The following is a 22298-nucleotide window of genomic DNA, read 5'->3' on the forward strand; positions in this document are numbered from 1 at the left end:
AACATGTGTCTGTATCATGGTAACCCCTGCCCAGCGCTGCAAAGAGATTGCAGGACAAACCAGAGATTGCTAAATTACATAGAAGTCCATGGCAAAGAAGTGATCAATTAAAGAGGTCTTAATTTTAATCTTACAGAATTTAGATTGGAAAAAAAAAAATCAATTAGTTAGTTTTACAGTTTAGCTATTTTTGACTAAAACTGTTAAATCTCCACAATTTTTGTAAGAAACTCAGAATTATTTACCTTTATTAATATGATGAATATTAGACTTATATTTTAAGGGACACTTTTAGAATCAGAACAACTACAGCTTCTAAATGTCACAGTCCCAGCATGGGATGTGGACAACCTGAAGACACATTTTCACTTCCGCTAGTGCAAGGGCCGCATCAAATACCTCTGGATATGGGCCCCTTGAAACCTACAACAGCTGTACCAACTGAATTTTCAACCCTTGCTCTCCCGCCTCTTTGCGGATTTGAAAACGTGGACCACTCCTCATTTTTCTTGGACTGGACACATCAACTCCATCAAGATGAATATACTCCCTCGAATCCTATACTTGTTCCAGGCGATCCAGATCAGTCTTCCACCCACCTTCTTCCAATCACTCGGCTGATAACTCTTGAAAAAGTCTGAACAAACAAGAATAGACGAAACGCGCCGAGCAGCTACTAACCCGAAGATCTGAAGCAGCGGATGGTGAATCAACTAGTCGTTATTGGTTGCAGAGTTTTGCACAGACCTCCACAGACTGCCAGACCGGGAGTTTTAGCCTATTTAAGGCAACAGCATCTTTGCACATATTGATTGTTTCAATTGTGCCACATCGTTTGTGAGTGTTTTAATTTGTGTTTTTTATTACTTAAATATTAAATTGTTTGCACTATGATGTTCTCTTTTATATTTTCCATATGTACATTCTCCACATGAATATTCCTACCCATTTGCTGGAGGGTAATTATATCCAGTTTTTTCATATATGGTGATAAATGGCGCCCTATTTTCTGTATTGTATACAGTTTTTTTCTTGCACTTTCGGCTGATAACTCTGCCTTGATAAAATTTATATGGAAAGGACGCAGACCACGTATACGACTAGGACATCTGATGAGACCAAAAGGGGAACTTGGTCTACAAGTAGTGATGTCCCGGACGGTTCGCCAGCAAATAGTTCCTGGCGAACATAGCGTGTTCGCGGTGGCGGGCGAACATATGCGATGTTCGGTCTGCCCCCTATTCGTCATCATTGTGTAAACTTTGACCCTGTACCTCACATTCAGCAGACACATTCCAGCCAATCAGCAGCAGACCCTCCCTTCCAGACCCTCCCACCTCCTGGACAGCATCCATTTATTTTTTCAATTTATTTATTTATTTTTTTTTTTTAATTCAGTGCATATAAATGTTACAAGCAGATACTCCCCCCAGACACTCTGTGTTACTGCAGATACTCCCTCCAGACACTCTGTGTTACTGCAGATACTCCCTCCAGACACTCTGTGTTACTGCAGATACTCCCTCCAGACACTGTGGTACTGCAGATACTCCCCCCAGACACTCTGTGTTACAGCAGATACTCCCTCCAGACACCCTGTGTTACTGCAGATACTCCCTCCAGACACTCTGTATTACTGCAGATACTCCCCCCAGACACTGACACAGAGCAGAATAGGGACTGTTCCCCCTACATAGGGTCACTTGGCAGATATGGATTGACACCTATCCTAAGGATCCCTGATACACACTGACACAGAGCAGAATAGGGACTGTTCCCCCTACATAGGGTCACTTGGCAGATATGGATTGACACCTATCCTAAGGATCCCTGATACACACTGACACAGAGCAGAATAGGGACTGTTCCCCCTACATAGGCTCACTTGGCAGATATGGATTGACACCTATCCTAAGGATCCCAGATACACACTGACACAGAGCAGAATAGGGACTGTTCCCCCTACATAGGGTCACTTGGCAGATATGGATTGACACCTATCCTAAGGATCCCTGATACACACTGACACCCTTGCGCGGTGGGTGGGGGCCATAAAAATAATGAGGGGGGCACCTACTGTCCTGCCCCCCCAGCCCCCACCCCTGCAAGGTGGGATCCATAAATCACAATGGGGGGACCTACTGTCCTCCCCCCGCCCCCACCCCTGCGCGGTGGGTGGGGGCCATAAAAATAATGAGGGGGGGACCTACTGTCCACCCCCCCGGCCCCCACCCCTGCGCAGTGGGTGGTGGCCATAAAAATAATGAGGGGGGAGACATACTGTCCTCCCCCCCTGGCCCTAAAAGAAACAATAAGGGGGGGACCTACTGTCCCCCCCCCAGCCCCCACCCCTGAGTGGTGGGTGGGGGCCCTAAATAAAAATCTGCACCCCCAATCAAAGGTGACTAGGGGTCCCCAAGCCCCTAGTCACCCACTCCCCACCCCAAAAGAAGTTACCCCCTACCTACCCACCCCCCTCACCCTAAAAAATAGTGAGGGGGGATAAAATAACTAACCTGTAAAGAAAAATTCAACTTACCATTTGACGTCTTCTTTTTTCTAAAATCTTCTTTTTTCAGCCCCAAAAAAGGCCAAATAAAAAGCCATAAGAACCGACGCAATTTTACCCACCAATCACAGTGCTCTGAGTCATTTAACACAGCGTGGGAAAGTTCTTTGGAGTTTTCCCACGCTGTGTAAAATGACACAGAGCACTCTGATTGGTTAGATTCCAAGCCCACCAATCACAGTGCTCTGTGTCATTTTACACAGCGTGGGAAAGTTCTTTGGAATTTTCCCACGCTGTGTAAAATGACAAAGAGCACTCTGATTGGTAGGCTTGGAATCTAACCAATCAGAGTGCTCTGTGTCATTTTACACAGCGTGGGAAAACTATTATTTTTTGCGCTGGTTTTTTTTTTCATTGCGTCGGTTCTTATGGCTTTTTATTTGGCCTTTTTGGGGGCTGAAAAAAGAAGATTTTAGAAAAAAGAAGACGTCAAATGGTAAGTTATTTTATTCCCCCCTCACTATTTTTTTAGGGTGAGGCGGGTAGGTAGGGGGTAACTTCTTTGGGGGTGGGGGGGTTGGTGAAGCTTGGGGACCCCTAGTCACCTCTTTGATGGGGGGGGGGGATTTTTATTTATGGCCCCCACCCACCACTCAGGGGTGGGGGCTGGGGGGGGACAGTAGGTCCCCCCCCTTATTGTTTTTTTTAAGGCCCCCACCCACCGCTCAGGGGTGGGGGACAGTAGGTCGTCCCCCCCCCTAATTATTTTCATGGTCCCCACCTTAGGATAGGTGTCAATCCATATCTGCCAAGTGGCCCTATGTAGGGGGAACAGTCCCTATTCTGCTCTGTGTCAGTGTGTATCAGGGATCCTTAGGATCAGGGCCGGCCTTAGGGGTGTGCGAGCTGTGCGGCCGCACAGGGCGCCATGGAGCAGAAGGCGCCGTGCGGCCGCACAGCCGATTTTAAAAAAAAAAAAAATTGCAGCGGGGGCGGAGCTTACCGTGCGGCGGGGGCGGAGCTAAAAGCGCCGGAAAACGGCTGCAGGGGAAGCAGGAAGGAGTCCCTGCTTCCCCACCAAACAGTCACCAGGAGCTGCACTGCCTCAACAATGAACTCCACAGGTAACTGTGGGATTGTCAGGTGAGTGTGACTCTCTGCCCTTTGTGTATGACTGTCTGCCTCTGTGTGTCTGTGTGTATGACTGTCTGCCTCTGTATGTCTGTGTGTATGACTGTATGCCTGTGTATGACTGTCTGCCTGTGTGTGTCTCTGTGTGTGTGTGTGTGTGTATGTATGTATGACTGTCTGCCTGTGTGTGTGTGTGTGTGTGTGTATATGACTGTCTGCCACTGTGTCTGTGTGTATTACTGTCTGCCTCTGTGTGTGTGTCTGTGTGTATGACTGTCTGCCTCTGTGTGTATGACTATCTGCCTGTGTGTGTCTGTGTGTGTCTGTGTGTGTGCGTGTGTGTGTGTGTGTGTGTCTGTGTGTATATGACTGTCTGCCTCTGTGTGTGTGTCTGTGTGTATGACTGACTGTCTGCCTGTGTGTGTCTGTGGGTGTGTGTGTGTGTGACTGTCTGTGTGTGTGTGTGTGTGTGACTGTCTGCCTGTGTGTGTGTGTGTGTATGACTGTCTGCTTGTGTGTGTGTGGATGTCTTCCTGTGTGTGTATGGCCGGCTGACTCTGTGTGTGTGTGTGTGTCACATACAACCAATACACGCATATCACACACTGTTAATATACCCATTACAAATATCACACATAGCATACATATCACACACAGTCATCACACGTACTATTACATCCACAGACAACACAAACAAAACAGCATACATGGATGACGGGGGGGGGGCGCTGTGAAGATTTTTCGCACAGGGCGTCTAAATGCCTAAGGCCGGCCCTGCTTAGGATAGGTGTCAATCCATATCTGCCAAGTGACCCTATGTAGGGGGGAACAGTCCCTATTCTGCTCTGTGTCAGTGTGTATGAGGGTCTCTGAGGACAGGTGTCAATCCATATGTCAAGGTGTCAATATGTCATATGTCAGGTGTCAATCCATATCCATTGTGATTTAGGAATGTTAGGTGATTTATGCCCTTTATGGATTAAAACCAGACTCTGCATCAACTGCGTAATTTTCCATGGGAGTTTTGCCATGGATCCCCCTGCGGCATGCCACAGTCCAGGTGTTGGTCCCCTTGAAACAACTTTTCCATCACTATTGTGGCCAGAAAGAGTCCCTGTGGGTTTTAAAATTCGCCTGCCCATTGAAGTCTATGGTGGTTCGCCCGGTTCGCCAACGTTTGCGGAAGTTCGCGAACCGAAAATGTTATGTTCGCGACATCACTATCTACAAGACATACTAGGTTATTATACAGCAACGCATCTATCGAGAATTGTAGCCTGGCATGATAACGGCACACAGAGGATCTGGACAACATTGGAGAGGGAGATTTTGGGTGGGTGCACGGTAGCAGTGTGGCTGCCTGACGACACGGCCAAAAGTTAACTCGTGAACAACCCTTTATTGGGGCGACCCTGAAAGTTTTGTACCATACTCGTTTTCGGTTCTCCTTCACAATGCTAAATGGCCCGATGTACCCGGCCACAGGTAACCCAGCGTTTCAGGCTGGACAAGAAATAAGGACACTGGAGTTTCTAGTGAGGAGCCAACATATACATCTCTAGGAGCTCTGCAGGGGAGGTGCTCTGATACCTCTGCAGGAACTCGTGCAAGAACCCACTATGATTGAGCGTTTCCGCTACCACCAACTGCTACCATACAACTTATGAGACCATTGCTCCCTTTTGAGGACATATGCTCGAAAGGTGAGGGACTCCACCGTAGTATATAAGTCATCTACACACTCCTGCAGCTGACAGACACAACTCCCCCAATGAAGTTCAAGGCACTGTGGGAAGAGGCATTACATACCTCGTTCACTCCTTCAGAGTGGGACAAAATGGCCATGTGCACGGTCCTCAGCTCTCAATGTGTCAAATACCAGGAAATTAACTACAAAATACTTACTCAGTGGTATGACACACCACAGAAGATCCATAAATATCTACCTGAAGCCTCAGGGATCTGTTGGATGTGCGGGGAGGGGGTGGGATCTCTTCTCCACATTTTCTGGTCCTCTCCACTCATAACACCTTACTGGGAACAAATATACGAGGAGATGCGAAAAGTGGCAGGTGACCCGGCAGATATCTTACTCAACAGATCAGCTCTACCCATAGCGACATAAGAAAACAGTATCTTGTCACCTCCTAACGGCAGCTAAATCGCTGATCCCAGTTCTGTGGCAGCAGAGAGAACCACCAATGTTCCAGGCCTGTCTCCAAAGAGTGGAGGAGATCAGGCAGGTGAAAGCAGAAATAGCAGCGGTGAGTGGAAGGATGGAGAAACACGAGGAGATCTGGAGGACATGGCCGTACTACCTTTCGCTCTTCCTTTGTGCGCCTAGATTACGGGAGGCGTGGGCAATGTACGCCTCTGACTCGCATTAGGGACGACTCTTTAGGGCACACAGATCGTAGGTATCCACACTACACCCATGCAGGATGGATATAATCCTATGCCACCTCTTAGAGGTATAATCCATACGAAAGACAACAGGAGAGACTTAGCTGAGAGGGACGGACTACCCCCATGTCACGTATTCATCCGCTTATAGAAATGTGGTTAATGACATTTACTGTCCACACAGGAAAAGTTGTGCCGAGCAGCAATCTAATCCACGGAAGGGTTAATGCTGAGCAGCAATTATGCAAATGAAATCTGGTAACTGACTTTGGGGTCAAAGGCCGGTTACAGCCTATCAGAACTAAAGGAGGGGTATTTAGTGGTTGTCAGAGAGCGTGTTCCTGTTATTAGTTTTCTACCTGTTTTTTTACTTTGGCTTTGTTTATTGACTTCTCTATATTCTGGTATCCTGACTCCTGGCTTTCCTCATCGCTGCGTCCCTTTCTGTGTTCCCTGACCTCGGCTAGTATTTTTGACTATTCTATGTACGTTAAATCCGGCCATTCTAAGGACCGGTAATATGTTACTTATTTGTCATCCGTGCTATACAGTTCTAACTGGATCAAACAGTAATCCTGACACCCCATGACCCACGCAACACCGGGAATCCCAGCAAATGAAACAAACATACACAGGGAAATGGCATGGGGAACCCTAAGATGAAGGGAATGGGCACCTTGGCAGTAAAATGGGATTTTAATACCTCTATAATTGAACTACCTTCCAAAGGCAGCACAGTGGGCCTCAGAGAACAGGATAATTGGTGGTCATGCGAAAGAGCTCCTTTCACCGACGTAAGATTTTACCCTGTGACTCGAAGACCATTATGTACATTCTGCTAGGCTGCTTGAAGGATGGACTTATTATAATTTATGTAGCAAACCTTGTTGTCTCGCTCTTATTTCTGTATCTCTAATTATACTTGAAAAACGAACCAATAAACAAAGATTGACAAAAAAAAAAAAAGAACTACAGCTTACACTAGTGTATTAGGTACACACAGACTGTCCCTGCAATGCAAACACTTGCCCTAGAAATTTAATGATAATGCAGATCTACAAGGAGATGTTGATTGGCTTAGCATCAAGGTTTCTGCAGGTGCACAATAGCGCCCCCTCCATGCATCCCTATGGTGAAGCATTGGATTGGCTGATATCAGTAATAATGATCTCGGCCAGTGAAAGAGCAGCTCAGGACTAAAGGTAAGGTTTAAAACTGATTCATTTTACTATTGCAGAGGATTAACACTGGATAATCATTAATAGTAGCTCACAGTTTCTTAACACTTCCCTTTTTTCTCACCCATAGCCCCGATATTTCATTTGTGCAATAAGCATCCACAGTTCCACTGCTGATATTTTGTAGGCTACATAGCTTGCGGTTCTAACGGCAGGATTCCCACAGTGTTTTTTTTATATGCCCTTCCCATATCAATGATCTCCCTTTTTAGTTGTCAACATGATATTTTTTCTTGTTTGCAATCTGGGTTGTAAACTTACACCCTCCTGTTACACCAGCCCCGAACTCATGAAAAGCTGTACCACTCTGCATTATTTGTTCATACACAAACTTATGAAAGACTAAATTTCTTTAAATGACTCCTGCAGGATCAGACTGATGTACCCATGCCCTGAGGTTAGCGAAACTGCAAGAGTTATATGTGTTAATAAAATGCAGTGTCGGAGGACACGGTTCAGACAGAGCTATAACAGTGCAGTGAATGCTATTTATGTATGCTACCAACCACACTGGAAAGAATTCACACTAATAATGTTAAATTTCACATTATCAGTTGACACACTCAGTCAATGAATTCTGTCCAAATAGAAAGTAAATTGACTGACCATCAAGGCAGGAGTGGTTTCAAAAAATTGAAAACATTAATAAAATGGAGGAATTGAGACTATCAGCACTAGACAAATCCCACACTTATCACACAATCTGGGATCCATGGAATTCCTATCTAAAAAATCCAAGTTAATCTAGACTAACTTAAGGGCTGAAGCAAGTTTGGAATACAGACATGTTACTGGGAATTAAATGATCAAAGGTAGATCAATCTTACCCTCCTTCAAGAGCTCACACATATGCACACGTTGATGGGAATTGTCTTGTTTTGACTTTGTTTTATTCTATTATTTATACCAAAACTGATGGGAAATGATTTACAACACCACTGTATTAAATTGAACGAATATTGTATTACTGTCACATCTAAGCATATTGTATGTACAATGCTAAACCTTTATACATATACTACTAATTGTATGTGAAATGGAACATTGAATATGTAAAACCAAAATAAAAAGAAATTATATATATAAAAAAAAAAAAAGTAAATTGATATATGTAATGTACAGGAGGACTTCTTCTTTAGGTATATCTGAAGAGGGGGCACGTCTGGAAGTAACTGGAGGACCCAAGTAAGAGTCAAACTGTTGGAAAAAAACAAGACTACCTACCATCTGGCACCATAACTACTACAGCAGGCTAGAGTACGGGTGGTCTTACGATCTTGGGAAAAGCACCTTTTTGTCTAACCGCTCTCAAATGCCCCTACTATATATGAATATAGATGTATGAAGAAATACAGGTCTCTAATAAAAACAAAAACAGTGCTGTGGAGCCAAGATAGTTCTGAAAGGAACACTCCAATCACCATGCCTACTAAGCCCTCTGTAGTGGTCATGGTACCAGGAGTGCCCTGGCACTATCCCAATGTAATTTTTTTAAAGTGTTTTAGAATGGTTTAACAATCTACCTGGGTCACTAAGGAACCTCATTGCATCCAGTCTTCTCCTTAAAGTAAAGCTGGATGATTCTACTCCACAGTCTGTAGTGGTTATAGTACTTAAATATTAATTCCAAATATATTCCTAAATATATCTACCAAAAAAAAACAAAAACAAACCACCTAGTGTAATAGTAATAAAAATGTTGCACTTACAAATACAGAAGAAAATAAAAACTCATTGTATATAATGGTGTTTCTTGTCGGTGATCTGAATTATCAGGGATACATGTGGAAATAAATAATAGAAACCACAGTGCAATATCATAGCACTGCTTTATTGAAATACACTTACGAAATGTAAGGTAGAAAAAAGCCCATCAACATATACCTGGAGGATCCAATAGTAAGTGGAGAAGCCAGATAAAAATCACTCCCATTCTCGACAATATGCGATATTCCTAAATAAAGCTTATAGTTACAGAGTAAAAATCACGCAACATAACGATCAATTCGTGAAACAGATTTTAATAGAAATTTAAATAAAAGGGATTTCAATTCAAACCTGATTGTGCCCCAACAAATATAAGCTATGTCTCCAAAGAATGATCATTTCCCAAACAAAGACATTGTAAGACAGACAAAACACATTTCTTACAAATCATTTATAATTTTTATTTATATACTGTATATATGTTTACATTTAACATAGAATATACCTTAGGTGCATAAACACGGGGTAAAATGTTATGGCTAAAACTGTCTAAAGTTTTTTTCAGGAGCGAGCCCATTTGTATATCATTTCTAATCGAGTCCAGATCAGCTAGGCTTATTCCAGAAACCCCGACGTAGCACTTTTACATAGTAATCAAAATACTGATGTTTGCATGTGCACTTGAAAGAGTAATCTATTAATCTATGGTGAACAGGGTGTTAATTGGAAAAGCCTTTTTAATTATTTATACAAATTAAGCCCAGCGTACCAGAATTTTCCATAAGCTCTGTGTGGCGCTAACAAGAAGTGTACCTAGGGCACATGGCACCTAGGGCAGAAATGTTTATTCGGGTCTCCCTCTGCACCACAGCCAGCCTCCCCCTTTTTCATTTTTTGTTTTTAGAATTTTAGAATTGAAACTAGGGATAGGCTACTTTTGCCCTGCACTTCTAGATGATAAATCCATAACAACTACATGTGTATACTTTTAGTGTCCACTATAAACATAGCATTGGGTAAAAGACACACAAGCTGGACATCATGCGGCAAAAACCCCTATTATATTTTTATTTGCAGTAAATAGAGAACTATATCTAGGAGATTTCATCATGTGATTTTAAGTAGATTGGTTTGGCTTGCTTTCGTAACTTTTCTTGGGTCTGCATGCCTTTACTGTGAGATATGGCAAGTCCCATAGGAGGCAGATGTGTCTGAAATGACAATAATATATCATTAGCTTTAAAGGCACCATGCAGGCACTGTAACCGCTTCAGCTCATAGCAGTGGTTAGTCACTTTGCACATTTCTTTAAAGTAAAACCACATTTAATGTTTCAATGTTAAAAGAGCGTCGCCAGCAGACCATCCTATCTGTGCTGTTTGGGTTAAGGAGGCAGCATTGGCCTGAGTAGCAATGGTTAGTAATGATAGGCTGAGTGTAAGCCGACTGCTTTCAGCCTATCACAGCATCCACTGCTGGTGTGGATCAATATGTGTAGAAGAAGAAAAAGAAAAAGGATACCTCAGGGGGCTAAAGAGTGGACGGAGACAGCGAGTGCCGACAGCACACGAGTATCCGTTCCCTAGAAGTCCCTCAAGGATTTACCCACATCTAGAGTGGCAACTCAAAGACCAAAATAAAATACAAGTATTAAAATATCTTTATTCAGTACTATTGTACTGCACAAAACATGTGAACTCAACAGACAAAAAACATAAAAGGTGAAAATGTGAAAAAATTCAAGCGTGCTGGTGACTTAAAAAGGAAAGGATCTATGTAGCCTGTATGGTATGTTTAGGAATGGCTGTTAATATACTGTTCAAATACAGAGTAGGTCATATAGCCATTTAAATAAACCTAATAAGGTATCTCTAGAAACGGAGATTGGAGAGTAGTTACTGTGGCGGAACCAACCTTGCAACTGTGCACTGGAGAAGCCTGGTTGCTCGCCTGCTCCCTTTAGACTATGGCCCCTGTTCTTTTTCCCTGCAGAAAGGCTGGTTTGTGCCTTTCTGCAGACTGTTAAAGCCATGCTACCCCAGATAGCTATGCCATGGAGTCCAGCCGTATACTGAAAGACTGTATGAAAGACTTTGGCTCCATGGCGATTGAACTGTATGTATGTGATCTGAGCGCCATCCGGTAATACTGTGCGCTCAGATCTAAGCTATCTGGGGATAGGTAGAATGTCTGTATTTTATGTAATAAATGTAACCTTGTGTATTTATTGTATTTTACTGTCTTTTTACTGCCATGTGCTTAATGGAGTTTTGCCTCTGTCCTTGGAGATAATTGGATTACTTCTCAATTATCTCCAGGATAGAAGACTCTGCGGAACTGGTTTTGGGCAGAAAAGCCATGCTTCATTTGGTCACAAAGGACTTCGATCTATCTTTTGAACCAATGGACCAATTTGGATGATTTTGACATATATTTGTATTTGGAGTATGCTGATTCGGAAAATGTAAGTGTGAATTTATGTGTGAGTTTATGTGAATGTGATGCATACTTTCAAAGTTATGAATATTGTGTAAAAACTGTATTCCTCTGCCTGTGATAATGAGATTACCCATTGTGTTCAGTAATCATATCACAGGCAGAGAGGAGGATTTTGTGTGGGAGTGTCTGTGTGTTCTGTAATACCCTGTGGGCTGTACTGTGGTTGTGGATTGGGAATAACTCAGATTCTGCTTAACCCTCAAAACAAAGTGTCGTCTCGTTATTGGGGGAATTGGATTGTAGGCTGACTGCCAGGAGTGTAACCCTTTCGTATGGTTTTCCTGTTCAGATATTTCCAGGGTTCATGTGTTTCCAGGTTGGGAGATTGGTGCTTACAGTAGCTGCTTGTCTATCTGGAAGGGGATTATCGCCTAAACGGTTTTAACCTCTGGTGAGCAAAACGGTCCGTTACAGTTACTAATAGGCATAGTAGCAACAAAGTAACAGGTGGTTGTACCCACACAATTTGAAGTCTCCAATATAGCAGTTAAAGCAGGTATGGGGGTGGGATTACAAGAGGTTAGATCGTTGGGGTATTTAGAGTGAATTCCTGAGATGTATAATCGCTTCACGATAAAATAAATATGTATGCCTTATCTTCCCTATGACTGTTATAGGTTAAGAGCTCAGTGCTCAAAAGTTGAGAGAAATTTGCATACAAAATCCTGCAACTGTCTATGATTTTTAGGTTGAGTGTGATTCCGTGTTGGAGATAAATATCTGCAATCTCTGCAGCAAAAAAAAAAAAAAAGGAGAAAATCTGAGTGGGTATTGCATAAGTATAAATAACATACAGTTTCCCCAGTTAGATATTTAAATCCTATATATGGATATCGCACTACATCCCCGCTATATATAGCAGTTCTAGATTGAGAGTACAATACTCAGATGTTAAGGGATCAAAGGTGGAAACTAGAAAATAACCAAAAAATTGGAATCTCTAAATAGGATTGATTCCATGTGAAAGACAAGTATCTGGGAATCTGTGCAGCAACAGGAAGCTAAAAGGGTACTACATAAACCAAAACGTCCCCTTCGGACCAAAGCATGCCGTTTCGCTGGTTAGATATCCAAGTCTTAGCTTTAAAGTATCACACGTTACCCTTGATGTTAACAAATATTGTATGACACTCTCTTCGTAGGTTGAACTCCCCCCAATCTCGATCATAAAACTGAAATGATATATCAGACCCAATACACACTCTCTCTATATTGCTCCTTCACATCAATTTAACTGACTAAAGCAAATCTAAAGTCGAAGTATCCGGCTACATAGGAAACCTAATCAGATTAAAAGTATCAGCGTCTAAACTCGACGTGCGTTTCAGCGCTCTATGGCGTCTTTCTCAAGAGAGGGGGGAGTGCTACCTACGGAGAGGCGTCATACAATATTTGTAAACATCAAGGGTAAAGTGTGAAACTTTAAAGCCAAGACTTGGATAATGTTTGAATTAAGGTTGAGGTCTCTTTACGTAGTTATTTAACTCTCCAACTAGCGGAAAAAAATGACACTATGGAGCTACCTCTTAATGGATATCTGTTTTTTGTCATTTTAACTTTTGGGGGAATAAATGGTTAGTATTCAACCTGACCATCATAGTAAGTAAAAGAAATGGAAAAGCCTACAGAACCAAGTGATTTTTTTTTTTGCCGTTTATACCATTAATACCTACAGGTCGTGGGTAGGGGATTCCGTAGTGTAATCCAATTTCAATTCGTGCTCTGCATTCTTCTATACACTGATTAATGTTGTCTGTAGCAGTGATCTGAAATAGAATATTACAATGCATATTAGAGATAATTTTTATAAGAAATAAAAGATCGTAGAATTTCTGAACATCTGTGCACTGGGCTAATACACACGTAGGGTCTTACATTAAAGTGAATGGAGAACAAAACAGAGGAACCGTAAAAATGTAAGTCAGCAATGTCCGTATGGAACAGACCTGACACCAATTAGTACCACTGTTGTGGTTATTCTTGCAAATGAAGCCTACTAATGGAACATTGTTACATTGACAACCAACTACATCACAACTGGGCCCTGGTATAAGTCATCAACCCATTCTTACTTCGGTGGCATTACCAGTAGTAAAATAATCTATAAAAATTGGTGTGCTTTAGGTGCCAATGAGTCCTCTAGGTTTTTGACATATAAACCTACAGTCTGAAGTTATTGCTTCTTAGATCCTGAGAGACTACAATAAGCTGCAGTGACTACGGCATTTGGAGTTCCATTTAAAAGGGACAAATAAATAAATAAAAAATAGTAGATATACTACCAAGAATATGTTACATAGGCACATAGGCTGAAAGAGACTTGTGTCCATCAAGTTCAGCCTTCTTCACATTTGTTTTTGCAGTTTCTCCAAAAAAAGTCTGAAGCGCTTCCAATGTTGAAACAAACTAGGGGGAAAATTCCTTCTTGACCCCATTGACTCATTGAATTAAAAAGCTATTACCCCACAAAGTAGAAATGATATCCATGAATATTATGTTTTTGTAAGTATGGATCCTGTTGCTGTTTGAACATCTGTATAGACTCTGACAAAACTACTTATTCAGGCAGTATTGTTCTTACTGTAAAAAAAAACAAAAAAAAGAAACCAACAACTTTCCTTTGCCTTAAACTAAATCTCCTTTCTTCCAGTCTAAATGACTGGTGACCTTGTGTCTTATGTATAGCCCTGTGTATGAATAGATTTCCAGACAATGGTTTGTACTGGCCGGATATATTTGTATAATGCTATCATATCCCCTCTGAGGCATTTGCATATATACCAAACTTTTAAAAGAATTTAGAGAAACAATTTAATTTTAAAGAAACATGTATGCCTGACCTAATAGTGTTAAAACCACCATCTAGCTCCCCACCCCCCTTGTCCTCCTAAATATAGTAAAATCTTCTATACAAGCCTGCAACTGCTGACTCGGCCCCTGATCTTCCGACTTGGCCGACATCATCAAAAGTGATTCTCTGAGCCAATCACAATGTTTTCACATAGGATTCATTGAGACTGTCAAGAAGGCAAATCAGGGGAAAAGCCAGCACAAGCCAAACACAGCCCTGGCCAATTAGCATCTCCTCATAGAGATGCGTTGAATCAGTGCATCTCTATTATTATTATTATTGCCATTTATTTAGCGCCAACAGATTCCGTAGCGCTTTACAATATTATTAGAGGGGGATTTAACTATAAATAGGACAATTACAAAAAAAACTTACGGGAACAATAGGTTGAAGAGGACCCTGCTCAATTGAGCTTACATTCTATAGGAGGTGGGGTGTAAAACACATTAGGACAGGAATTTGCAGTCAAATAAGGTGGGCTGCCCTTTAGGAGAGAGCAAGAGACAGGTATGTGAGGTAGAGGTTAGTCTTGGAGGCCATAAGCATTCCTAAAGATATGGGTTTTAAGGCACTTCTTAAAAGATGCAAGACTAGGGGAGAGTCTGATGGCGGTAGGCAGGCTATTCCATAGGAAGGGAGCCGCCCGCGAGAAGTCCTGCAAGCGTGAGTTGGCCGTACAGGTGCGGACAACAGACAGGAGGTGGTCACGGGCAGAGCGGAGAGACTGAGAAGGGACATACCTATGGATCAGTGAGGAGATATAAGGGGGGCTAGAGTTGTTCAGTGCTTTATAGGTGTGAATTAGTACCTTAAATTGACTCCTATAGCATACAGGAAGCCAATGTAAGGACTGACATAGGGGTGAGGTGTGAGAGAAACGACTTTCATTATGGACTATAGCGGTGCAGTACGGCTTTTGGGAAGACCAATTAGGAGAGGGTTACAATAATCCATGCGGGAAATTACTAGAGCATGGACAAGCTCCTTGGTAGCATCTTGTTTAAGAAAGGGGCGGATGCGGGCTATGTTTTTTTTTTTTTTTTAATTCTTTATTTTTGTTGTGCATGGTATAACATTATATTTGCTCAGCCACAATAGCAGTCGCAAACAAAATAGGTATAAACATTATGGTGAAGAAATGGCTTATAGATATACAGCACAATGGAGAGGCTAAACATAATCAGAGGATACGGTTTGTCCTTATGGTCTGCGGCATTAATGTAGTATAAGGGTCCACATTTAGCATGCATGTTAGTCTATCCGATTAGTTAATGCTTATATGTAAACGGGCTCCGCTCATTGTGTAAATCTAAGAACTATAATATCTAGACATGTGTTAAATAGGTTTGCACCTCCTGCTCCTTGTAGTTGCAGGTCGTGTGGGTCTACGGTGGTTGAGGTGGGGGGGGGGGGTGGGAGGGGAGGAGGTGGGGAGGGAGGGTTTGTCATTACGGTGCCTGACCAGAGTCTTTATATGTCTGGGCCGCATTGCGGGTCTGTGGGACGTGGTGGAGGGGCTTATGTGGAAGTACTCACTGTACCTCGGATGTGGCTATTGGTGTGAGGTGGGCTATATCTGTCTAGCATCAGTCCATGATATCTTGGCGCGAGGATTTCTCCCCGTCATTGTACTGCCTCAGGTTTTTGCTGCAGTAGTTGCTATGGGCTCTTTCTCCTTCAGATAGAACGGCGTTATAGTGTTCGGGTTCCAGCGGTGGGTTGGCACCTTCGTGACATAGGTGTTAGATGGTTGCAGCGAGTCCTCTGGTATTCCTAGCTTGGTGACGAGCACCAGTGCTTCCGCGATTTCTGAGATTGAGTATGTTGCTTCCCCATGTTTCACTCTTAGGGTGCGTGGAGATCTCCAGCTGTATTCTTTGTTATGGCTTCGGAGCACAGTTGTGAGGGGTTGCAGTGTTTTGCGCCAATTAAGTGTTTCGCCGGTGAGGTCAGCAAAAAACGAAAGGGTCATGTCTTCGAAGCTAAGCGGTGTTATCCCCTTTAAAGCCGCTTGCACCAGCGCTTTATCTGCTCCATTCCGGAACCGCACTATCAGCTCCCTGGACGCCTGCTCCGGTGCCCTGTTGGGTTTTGGGATTCTGAAGTGTCCGTCCAGGGTGAGGTTCCTGGCCTGTTTGGGCTCTAGCAGGTGGGTCATGAGCCTCCTTAGGAGGTGCGGGAGCTCAGACGCGGGTGTGCTCTCCGGGATTCCCCGGATTTTCAGATTGTTGCGGCGTCTTGAGTCCTCCAGCACGGCAAATCGGAGGTCGGAGGCGGCTTGTTTCTTGGTGAGGTTTTGAACTTCTTGTTGAACTTGGGCTACCTGTTGGGTTAGGTGCTCTGAGGTGGTCTCAACTGCTCCTATGCGGCCTACCAGGCCTGTAATGTCTGCCCGGAGTAAGGCCACATCCGCCTGTAGTGTTTTCTGCAGGGCCCCCAGCATATTTTCCAGCATAGTCGCTGTAACTGGCCTGGAGTCGTTAACCTTAGGTTTCTGGAGGGGTTGAGCTGGTATTGTGTGCTCCTCTCCCTCTTCATCCAGAGAAAGCTCCTCGGAGTCGTCATAGAAGTCTCCCATGGCGGCGGCCATTTTGGGCCCATGTGCTCCGTATGCTTGGCAGAACAGATCGTCGATATTTGTGCCAGATTTAGGTTTTTCGGGCTTCAGTTTTTTGGATTTCCTGCCCATGCTTGTAAGGGGTGAGTTAGCTGCCGTTTTGCGGCTCCGTTTTCCGGTTTTACCGGGTTTCTATTACTTTTTCCCCAGAGCTTGTCGCTTGTGCGGCCGCTCTGCTTCGTTGCTTGGCTCCGCCCCCCACGGGCTATGTTTTTAAGATGGAATCTACAGGATTTGGCAACATGCTGGATGTGAGGCTCAAAGGTGAGGCCAGAATCAAGTATGACGCCAAGACAGCGCGCTTGCAAGGATGGACTGATGTGAGTACCACAAACTTGAAGGGAGAGCGAAAGAGGAGGATCAGTATTAGGAGGAGGAAAGACAAGGAGCTCAGTTTTAGAGAGATTGAGTTTCAGAAAGCGGGAGGACATCCAGTCAGAGATGGAAGAAAGGCAAGCAGTGACATGTTGCAGGATGGCATGGGAGAGGTCCGGGGAGGAGAGATATAACTGGGTGTAATCAGAGTACGGGTGGTAGTTTCTTCTACGAGGTAAGTTCAGTGTTTCCATGCAGAGGGTGGGGACACTGTGCAGCACTGCCCCAGGAAGCACCTCTAGCCGCCATATGAGGAGTGGCCAGTGGAGGTATCCCTAGGCCAGGCATCGGCAACCTTTGGCACTTCAGGTGTTTTGGACTACACCTCCCATGATGCTTTGTGGGTAAGAGCATTATGGGGGATGTAGTCCACAACATCTGGAGTGCTGAAAGCCGCCTATCCCTGCCTTAGGCTGTAATGTAAACACTGCGTGTTCTTTGAAAAGACAGTGTTTCCTGAAAAAAGCCTGAAGGGAATGATTATAGTTGTTGGTGTGACTATCGTGTCACTTTAAAGATGTAAGTGCGTGTGTGGCCAGGTAGGGAGATTTTCATAGGTTTATGGTGACTTACTCATAATGTATGCACCTAAAATGTAATTTAAAATAAAACCAATGTATCTTATTTATACAGACTGATTTATATACACATTTACTGCAGTTTAAACCCTTCAGGATTGGCCTGTTTTGGCCATGTTGTACGTTAAGGACCAGAGCTGTTTTAACACTTTTGTGGTGTTTGTGTTTAGCTGTAATTTTCCTCTCTCTCATTTACGGTTCTCATACAAATTATATATTGGGGTTTTTCAGGACAAAGGGGGCTTTTTTTTTTTTTTTTATACATACCATTATTTGTATCATGCCATATAATTTACTTTTAAAAAAAAATAAAATATGGTGAAAAATTGTGAAATATGATGAAAAATTAAAAAAAAAAAAAGTTTTGACTTTTACTTAAAAAAAATCTTTTACTTAGCTATGAAAGCTAATGGGAAAAAAAAACTGCTAAATAGCTTCAAAATTTTGTCCTGAGCTTAAAAACACCCAGTGTTTACGTTCTTTGTTGCAAGTTATAGGGCTATAAGTACAAGTAGGAAATTGCTGTTTCAAAAATATATATTTTTAAAATGTATCAATAGTGACATTGTAACACTGTTATCTGTCATAAATCTCTGAATCACACCTCACATGTACATATTTTCTTAAAGTACACAGCCCAGGGTATTCAATATGGGGTATGTCCAGTCTTTTTTAGTAGCCATCTTAGTCACAAACACTGGCCAAAATTAGCATTTATATTTGTGTGTGAAAATTGCAAAAAACTAAATTGAACGCTAATTTTGGCCAGTGTTTGTGACTAAGTGGCTACTAAAAAAAGACTGAACATACCCCCATTTGCGATACCTTGGGTTGTCTTCTTTTGCAAATGGTATGCCATCGTGGGGGTAATTCCCATTCCTGGGCTACCATACGTTCTCAAAGGCAACATAACCTACCTGGCAATTTTCAATGTAAAAATATTTGACCCTGTAATTTTCAAAAACAGTATAAAACCTGTACATGGGGGGTACTTTTATGCTCAAATATTAGTGTTTCAAAACAGTAAAACGTATCACAACAATATCTTCAGTGAAAGTGCCGTTTGTGTGTGAAAAATGCAACAAAAAAACAAACAAAAAAAAATAACACTTTCACTGACAATATCATCGCTGTGATATGTTTTACTGTTTTGAAACACTAATATTTGTGTTCAGCTTAGTCTCCCGAGTAAAACAATACCCCCCATGTACAGGTTTTAGGGTGTCATAGAAAGTTACAGGGTTAAATACAGTGCTAGCAAATTAAATTCTCTGGACTTTCGGCCTGGTCCCGCAAATTGCAATCAATAAAATCACTTAATTATGTAAAAATCTTACATAAATACGCACGTAGAATTTAAATATATATGCATGTTTATATATTCGAAGCACTGGCGTACATACCGCGGTAGCGGTCACTCCAGGGGGCCCGGCTGCCCTGTGGACCCCATGCTGTCAGGGCCACCCGATGGAGATGGATTGCCAGGGGGCCCGGTCAGCGCTGGGCGCTGTAAAAGCGCGACCGGGCCCCCTATGATGACATCACACAGAGCTGGGAGGAAGTGACTGCATGTCACTCCTCCCAGCTATCTAACAGAGCCGCACGGGAGGAAGCAGAGGAGGGAGTCAGAGTGGGAACTCTGACTCCCATCAGGCTGAGCCCCGACTGGACCCAAGGGAAGACACCCTCTTGCAAAAAGTAGGAAACAGGAGGGTGACAAACATATTGTGTCTGTTTGTGTGTGTCTCTCTGTAAGTATGTGTCTATATCATACAGACACATACAAACAGACACACACACACACACAGATGTTGGGGGAGTGTCTGTGTATGTATGTATGTATGCCTCTATGTAGGTGTCGAGGGGGGGGACCACGGATCAGTTTTGCACCAGGGCCCCATGTACTGTGTGTACAGCACTGATTTGAAGTCTAAGTGTATATTTATGAAATAATTTATGTAATTTTGTATATGGATATATATTTTTTTTTTTTTGTAAATCTTTATTTTATTGAGTGATTGCATTTTATATACGACATGCAGTATGTTCAATCAAGTGAAACTCGCAGGTTTCTATCAACTGTAAGGCAAACGGTAAATCAAAATGTATTGGTCTCAACATTAGTGTCAACATGGAGGCTCGCAGGACTCCGTACGAAGAAAGGATATCGTGAATGTGTGGTGAATAGAATAATAACATGGTTCACGAGAGTATGGTAGCATACAGGATGACATGTTTAGAATAAGCAGGGAGTGTCACACAATACAATGATACGTCGTGAACTGTTGCATAATGTTATTAGGCACAGCAATCTTGGTACTTATCATAAACAAATGCAGTGTAGGCTATGCCTGAGGTACAAGGCAGGGCGAGAGCGTTAGATTGGGATGTCGAAGGATCGGCCTAAGAGGTGTCTCGCAGGTCCCCGTCTATTGTGAACTCCCGGGACAGTGTTAGGTTCTCAGGATGGTCCCTGGGGGGTATGGAAGAAGGGGTGGTCATAGTCGAGGGTCTAATTAGGTGCACCCAGGGTGCGCAACTCCATCTCCATAATGTAAGCAGGACTGATTACGATCCCCTTCCCCACCCCTCCCAGCAGAGCCTGTGATACGCGAGTGTCCCAGTGTGCAAGTGACCTGTTGATGGATATATATTTTGTAATATTTTGAATATCTATATATATATATATATAGATATATATATATATTCATTCTAGTTTATTTTGATATATTAATATCAAAATACAGTTAGAATAAAATTTTATATATAATTTTATTTTTATGTTTTTTAATTTACTTATTTGTATTTTATAATATATACACAATATATATCGTTATTATATATACACATGTATAATTTAATTATACGTGTATTTTTATAGTAATATATGTATATATTTATATAAAAATACACTAAGTATGGCATATATAAGATATATAGACATATTATATAGATATATTTGTCTATAAAATTATATATATATATACACACACACACACACACACACACACATACACCTGGATAGCTATTGTGGCCATGTGACCGCTCTGCTGCGCGATCACATGGCCGCGGGGTCCTAATTCGCCATGGGGAGTCTCCCCACACCGGGAGCAACGGCGGCGACCAGGTGAGTAAAGATTTCAGTTAGGACGGTTCAGGACAGTCACCGGTCCTCAAGGGGATTTTTCCGATGACGGTCCTGAACCGTCAGCGGTCGGGAAGGTGTTAAAGACACTTTGCAGGAAGTATTTTCTTTGGAGCTCTGTTATACACTCAGACACCCCAATAATGTGAAACTCCTAGAAAAGAGGGACAGACAAATTAGAGGAGGGCACCCCCTCTGTTTGGAGTTTTCTTTTTATCTGCTTGTGCTATAGTGTATTATATGGACAGTGATTTACAGTAACTTGAGAACGGATTTGAAACACAAAGGGCGAAAGAGCTGGCTAAAAAAATTTTTTTTAAAATCTACAGTTTAGTTTGAGGTATATATTTTTAATCTGTGTTTCAAGACACTTTAAGCTACTTTTTATACTGACTAAATTGTTTTTAGCTCTATTTTGACATTTACAATATATAGGCAACACACACACACACACACACACACACACACCCCTACAAACACATATTTTACCTACATTTGTTTTGTCACCATTTACAGATGCTGGTTTCAGCATACTTTTTAGTAACATTTAGATATTTGGGTCTCACAGTACCACCTAGTGGGAAATTTGTGAATTTACATTTTTTGAATATATATATAAATATATATAAAAATGGAAAATAATCTTGCACTCCATATAGTAAAAATACTTGTCAAGCAAAATGTAGAAGAATGTAGAGATGATAGCACTCTCAGGACTCCAACTTAAGATTTAACTTTTAATAGCTTACAGGATAAAAAAAAGACGTTTCAGTCTGCTATACACAGACTTTCATCCTGATGAAAGTCTGTGTATAGCAGACTGAAACGTTGATTTTTTTTTATCCTGTAAGCTATTAAAAGTTAAATCTTAAGTTGGAGTCCTGAGAGTGCTATCATCTCTACATTCTTCTATATATATATATTTTATTTATTTTTTCTCTCATGGTATTGCTGTTGTGCTTATTCTAGGAAATATGACTGAACTAGATTGAGTTCACTAATTTAAAACAAGCAGAGGAAATTAAATTGTAAGAGAGCAGTTCCATTCTCATCTACTTTAAGTTAGCAGACACAAACTAAATTTGGGTTTCCATTTATTAAATCAAATATATGTCACTTGTCAATCCTAAGAAAAGGTAGATAGGGTTGTATTGCCAGTCCTTGGATTGGCTGTGCATAACACAAATGTTGTTGGAAATAAAGCAAGAATAAGAAACTAGCAGAGGCTAGAATATCAAAAAGCAG

The 22298-nt window shown here is 42.1% G+C and overlaps 1 protein-coding gene across 2 annotated transcripts in view; it reads right to left on the minus strand.

The window, feature by feature from the left end:
• Window positions 1-9894: 9894 nt before the first annotated feature.
• Window positions 9895-22298, minus strand: part of LYRM1 (LYR motif containing 1) — a 46784-nt gene continuing 34380 nt past the window's right edge. For both annotated transcript variants that reach the window (XM_063428891.1, XM_063428892.1), the window contains exons 3-4: window positions 13161-13253; window positions 9895-10199 (exon numbers count right to left, since the gene is read on the minus strand). In XM_063428891.1, the coding sequence (XP_063284961.1) occupies window positions 10083-10199; window positions 13161-13253 (210 nt within the window). In that variant the 3' untranslated portion in view covers window positions 9895-10082. The remainder of the gene's footprint in view (window positions 10200-13160; window positions 13254-22298) is intronic.

Source organism: Pelobates fuscus, chromosome 8 (genome assembly GCF_036172605.1).
Source record: "Pelobates fuscus isolate aPelFus1 chromosome 8, aPelFus1.pri, whole genome shotgun sequence".
Lineage (NCBI taxonomy): Eukaryota > Metazoa > Chordata > Amphibia > Anura > Pelobatidae > Pelobates > Pelobates fuscus.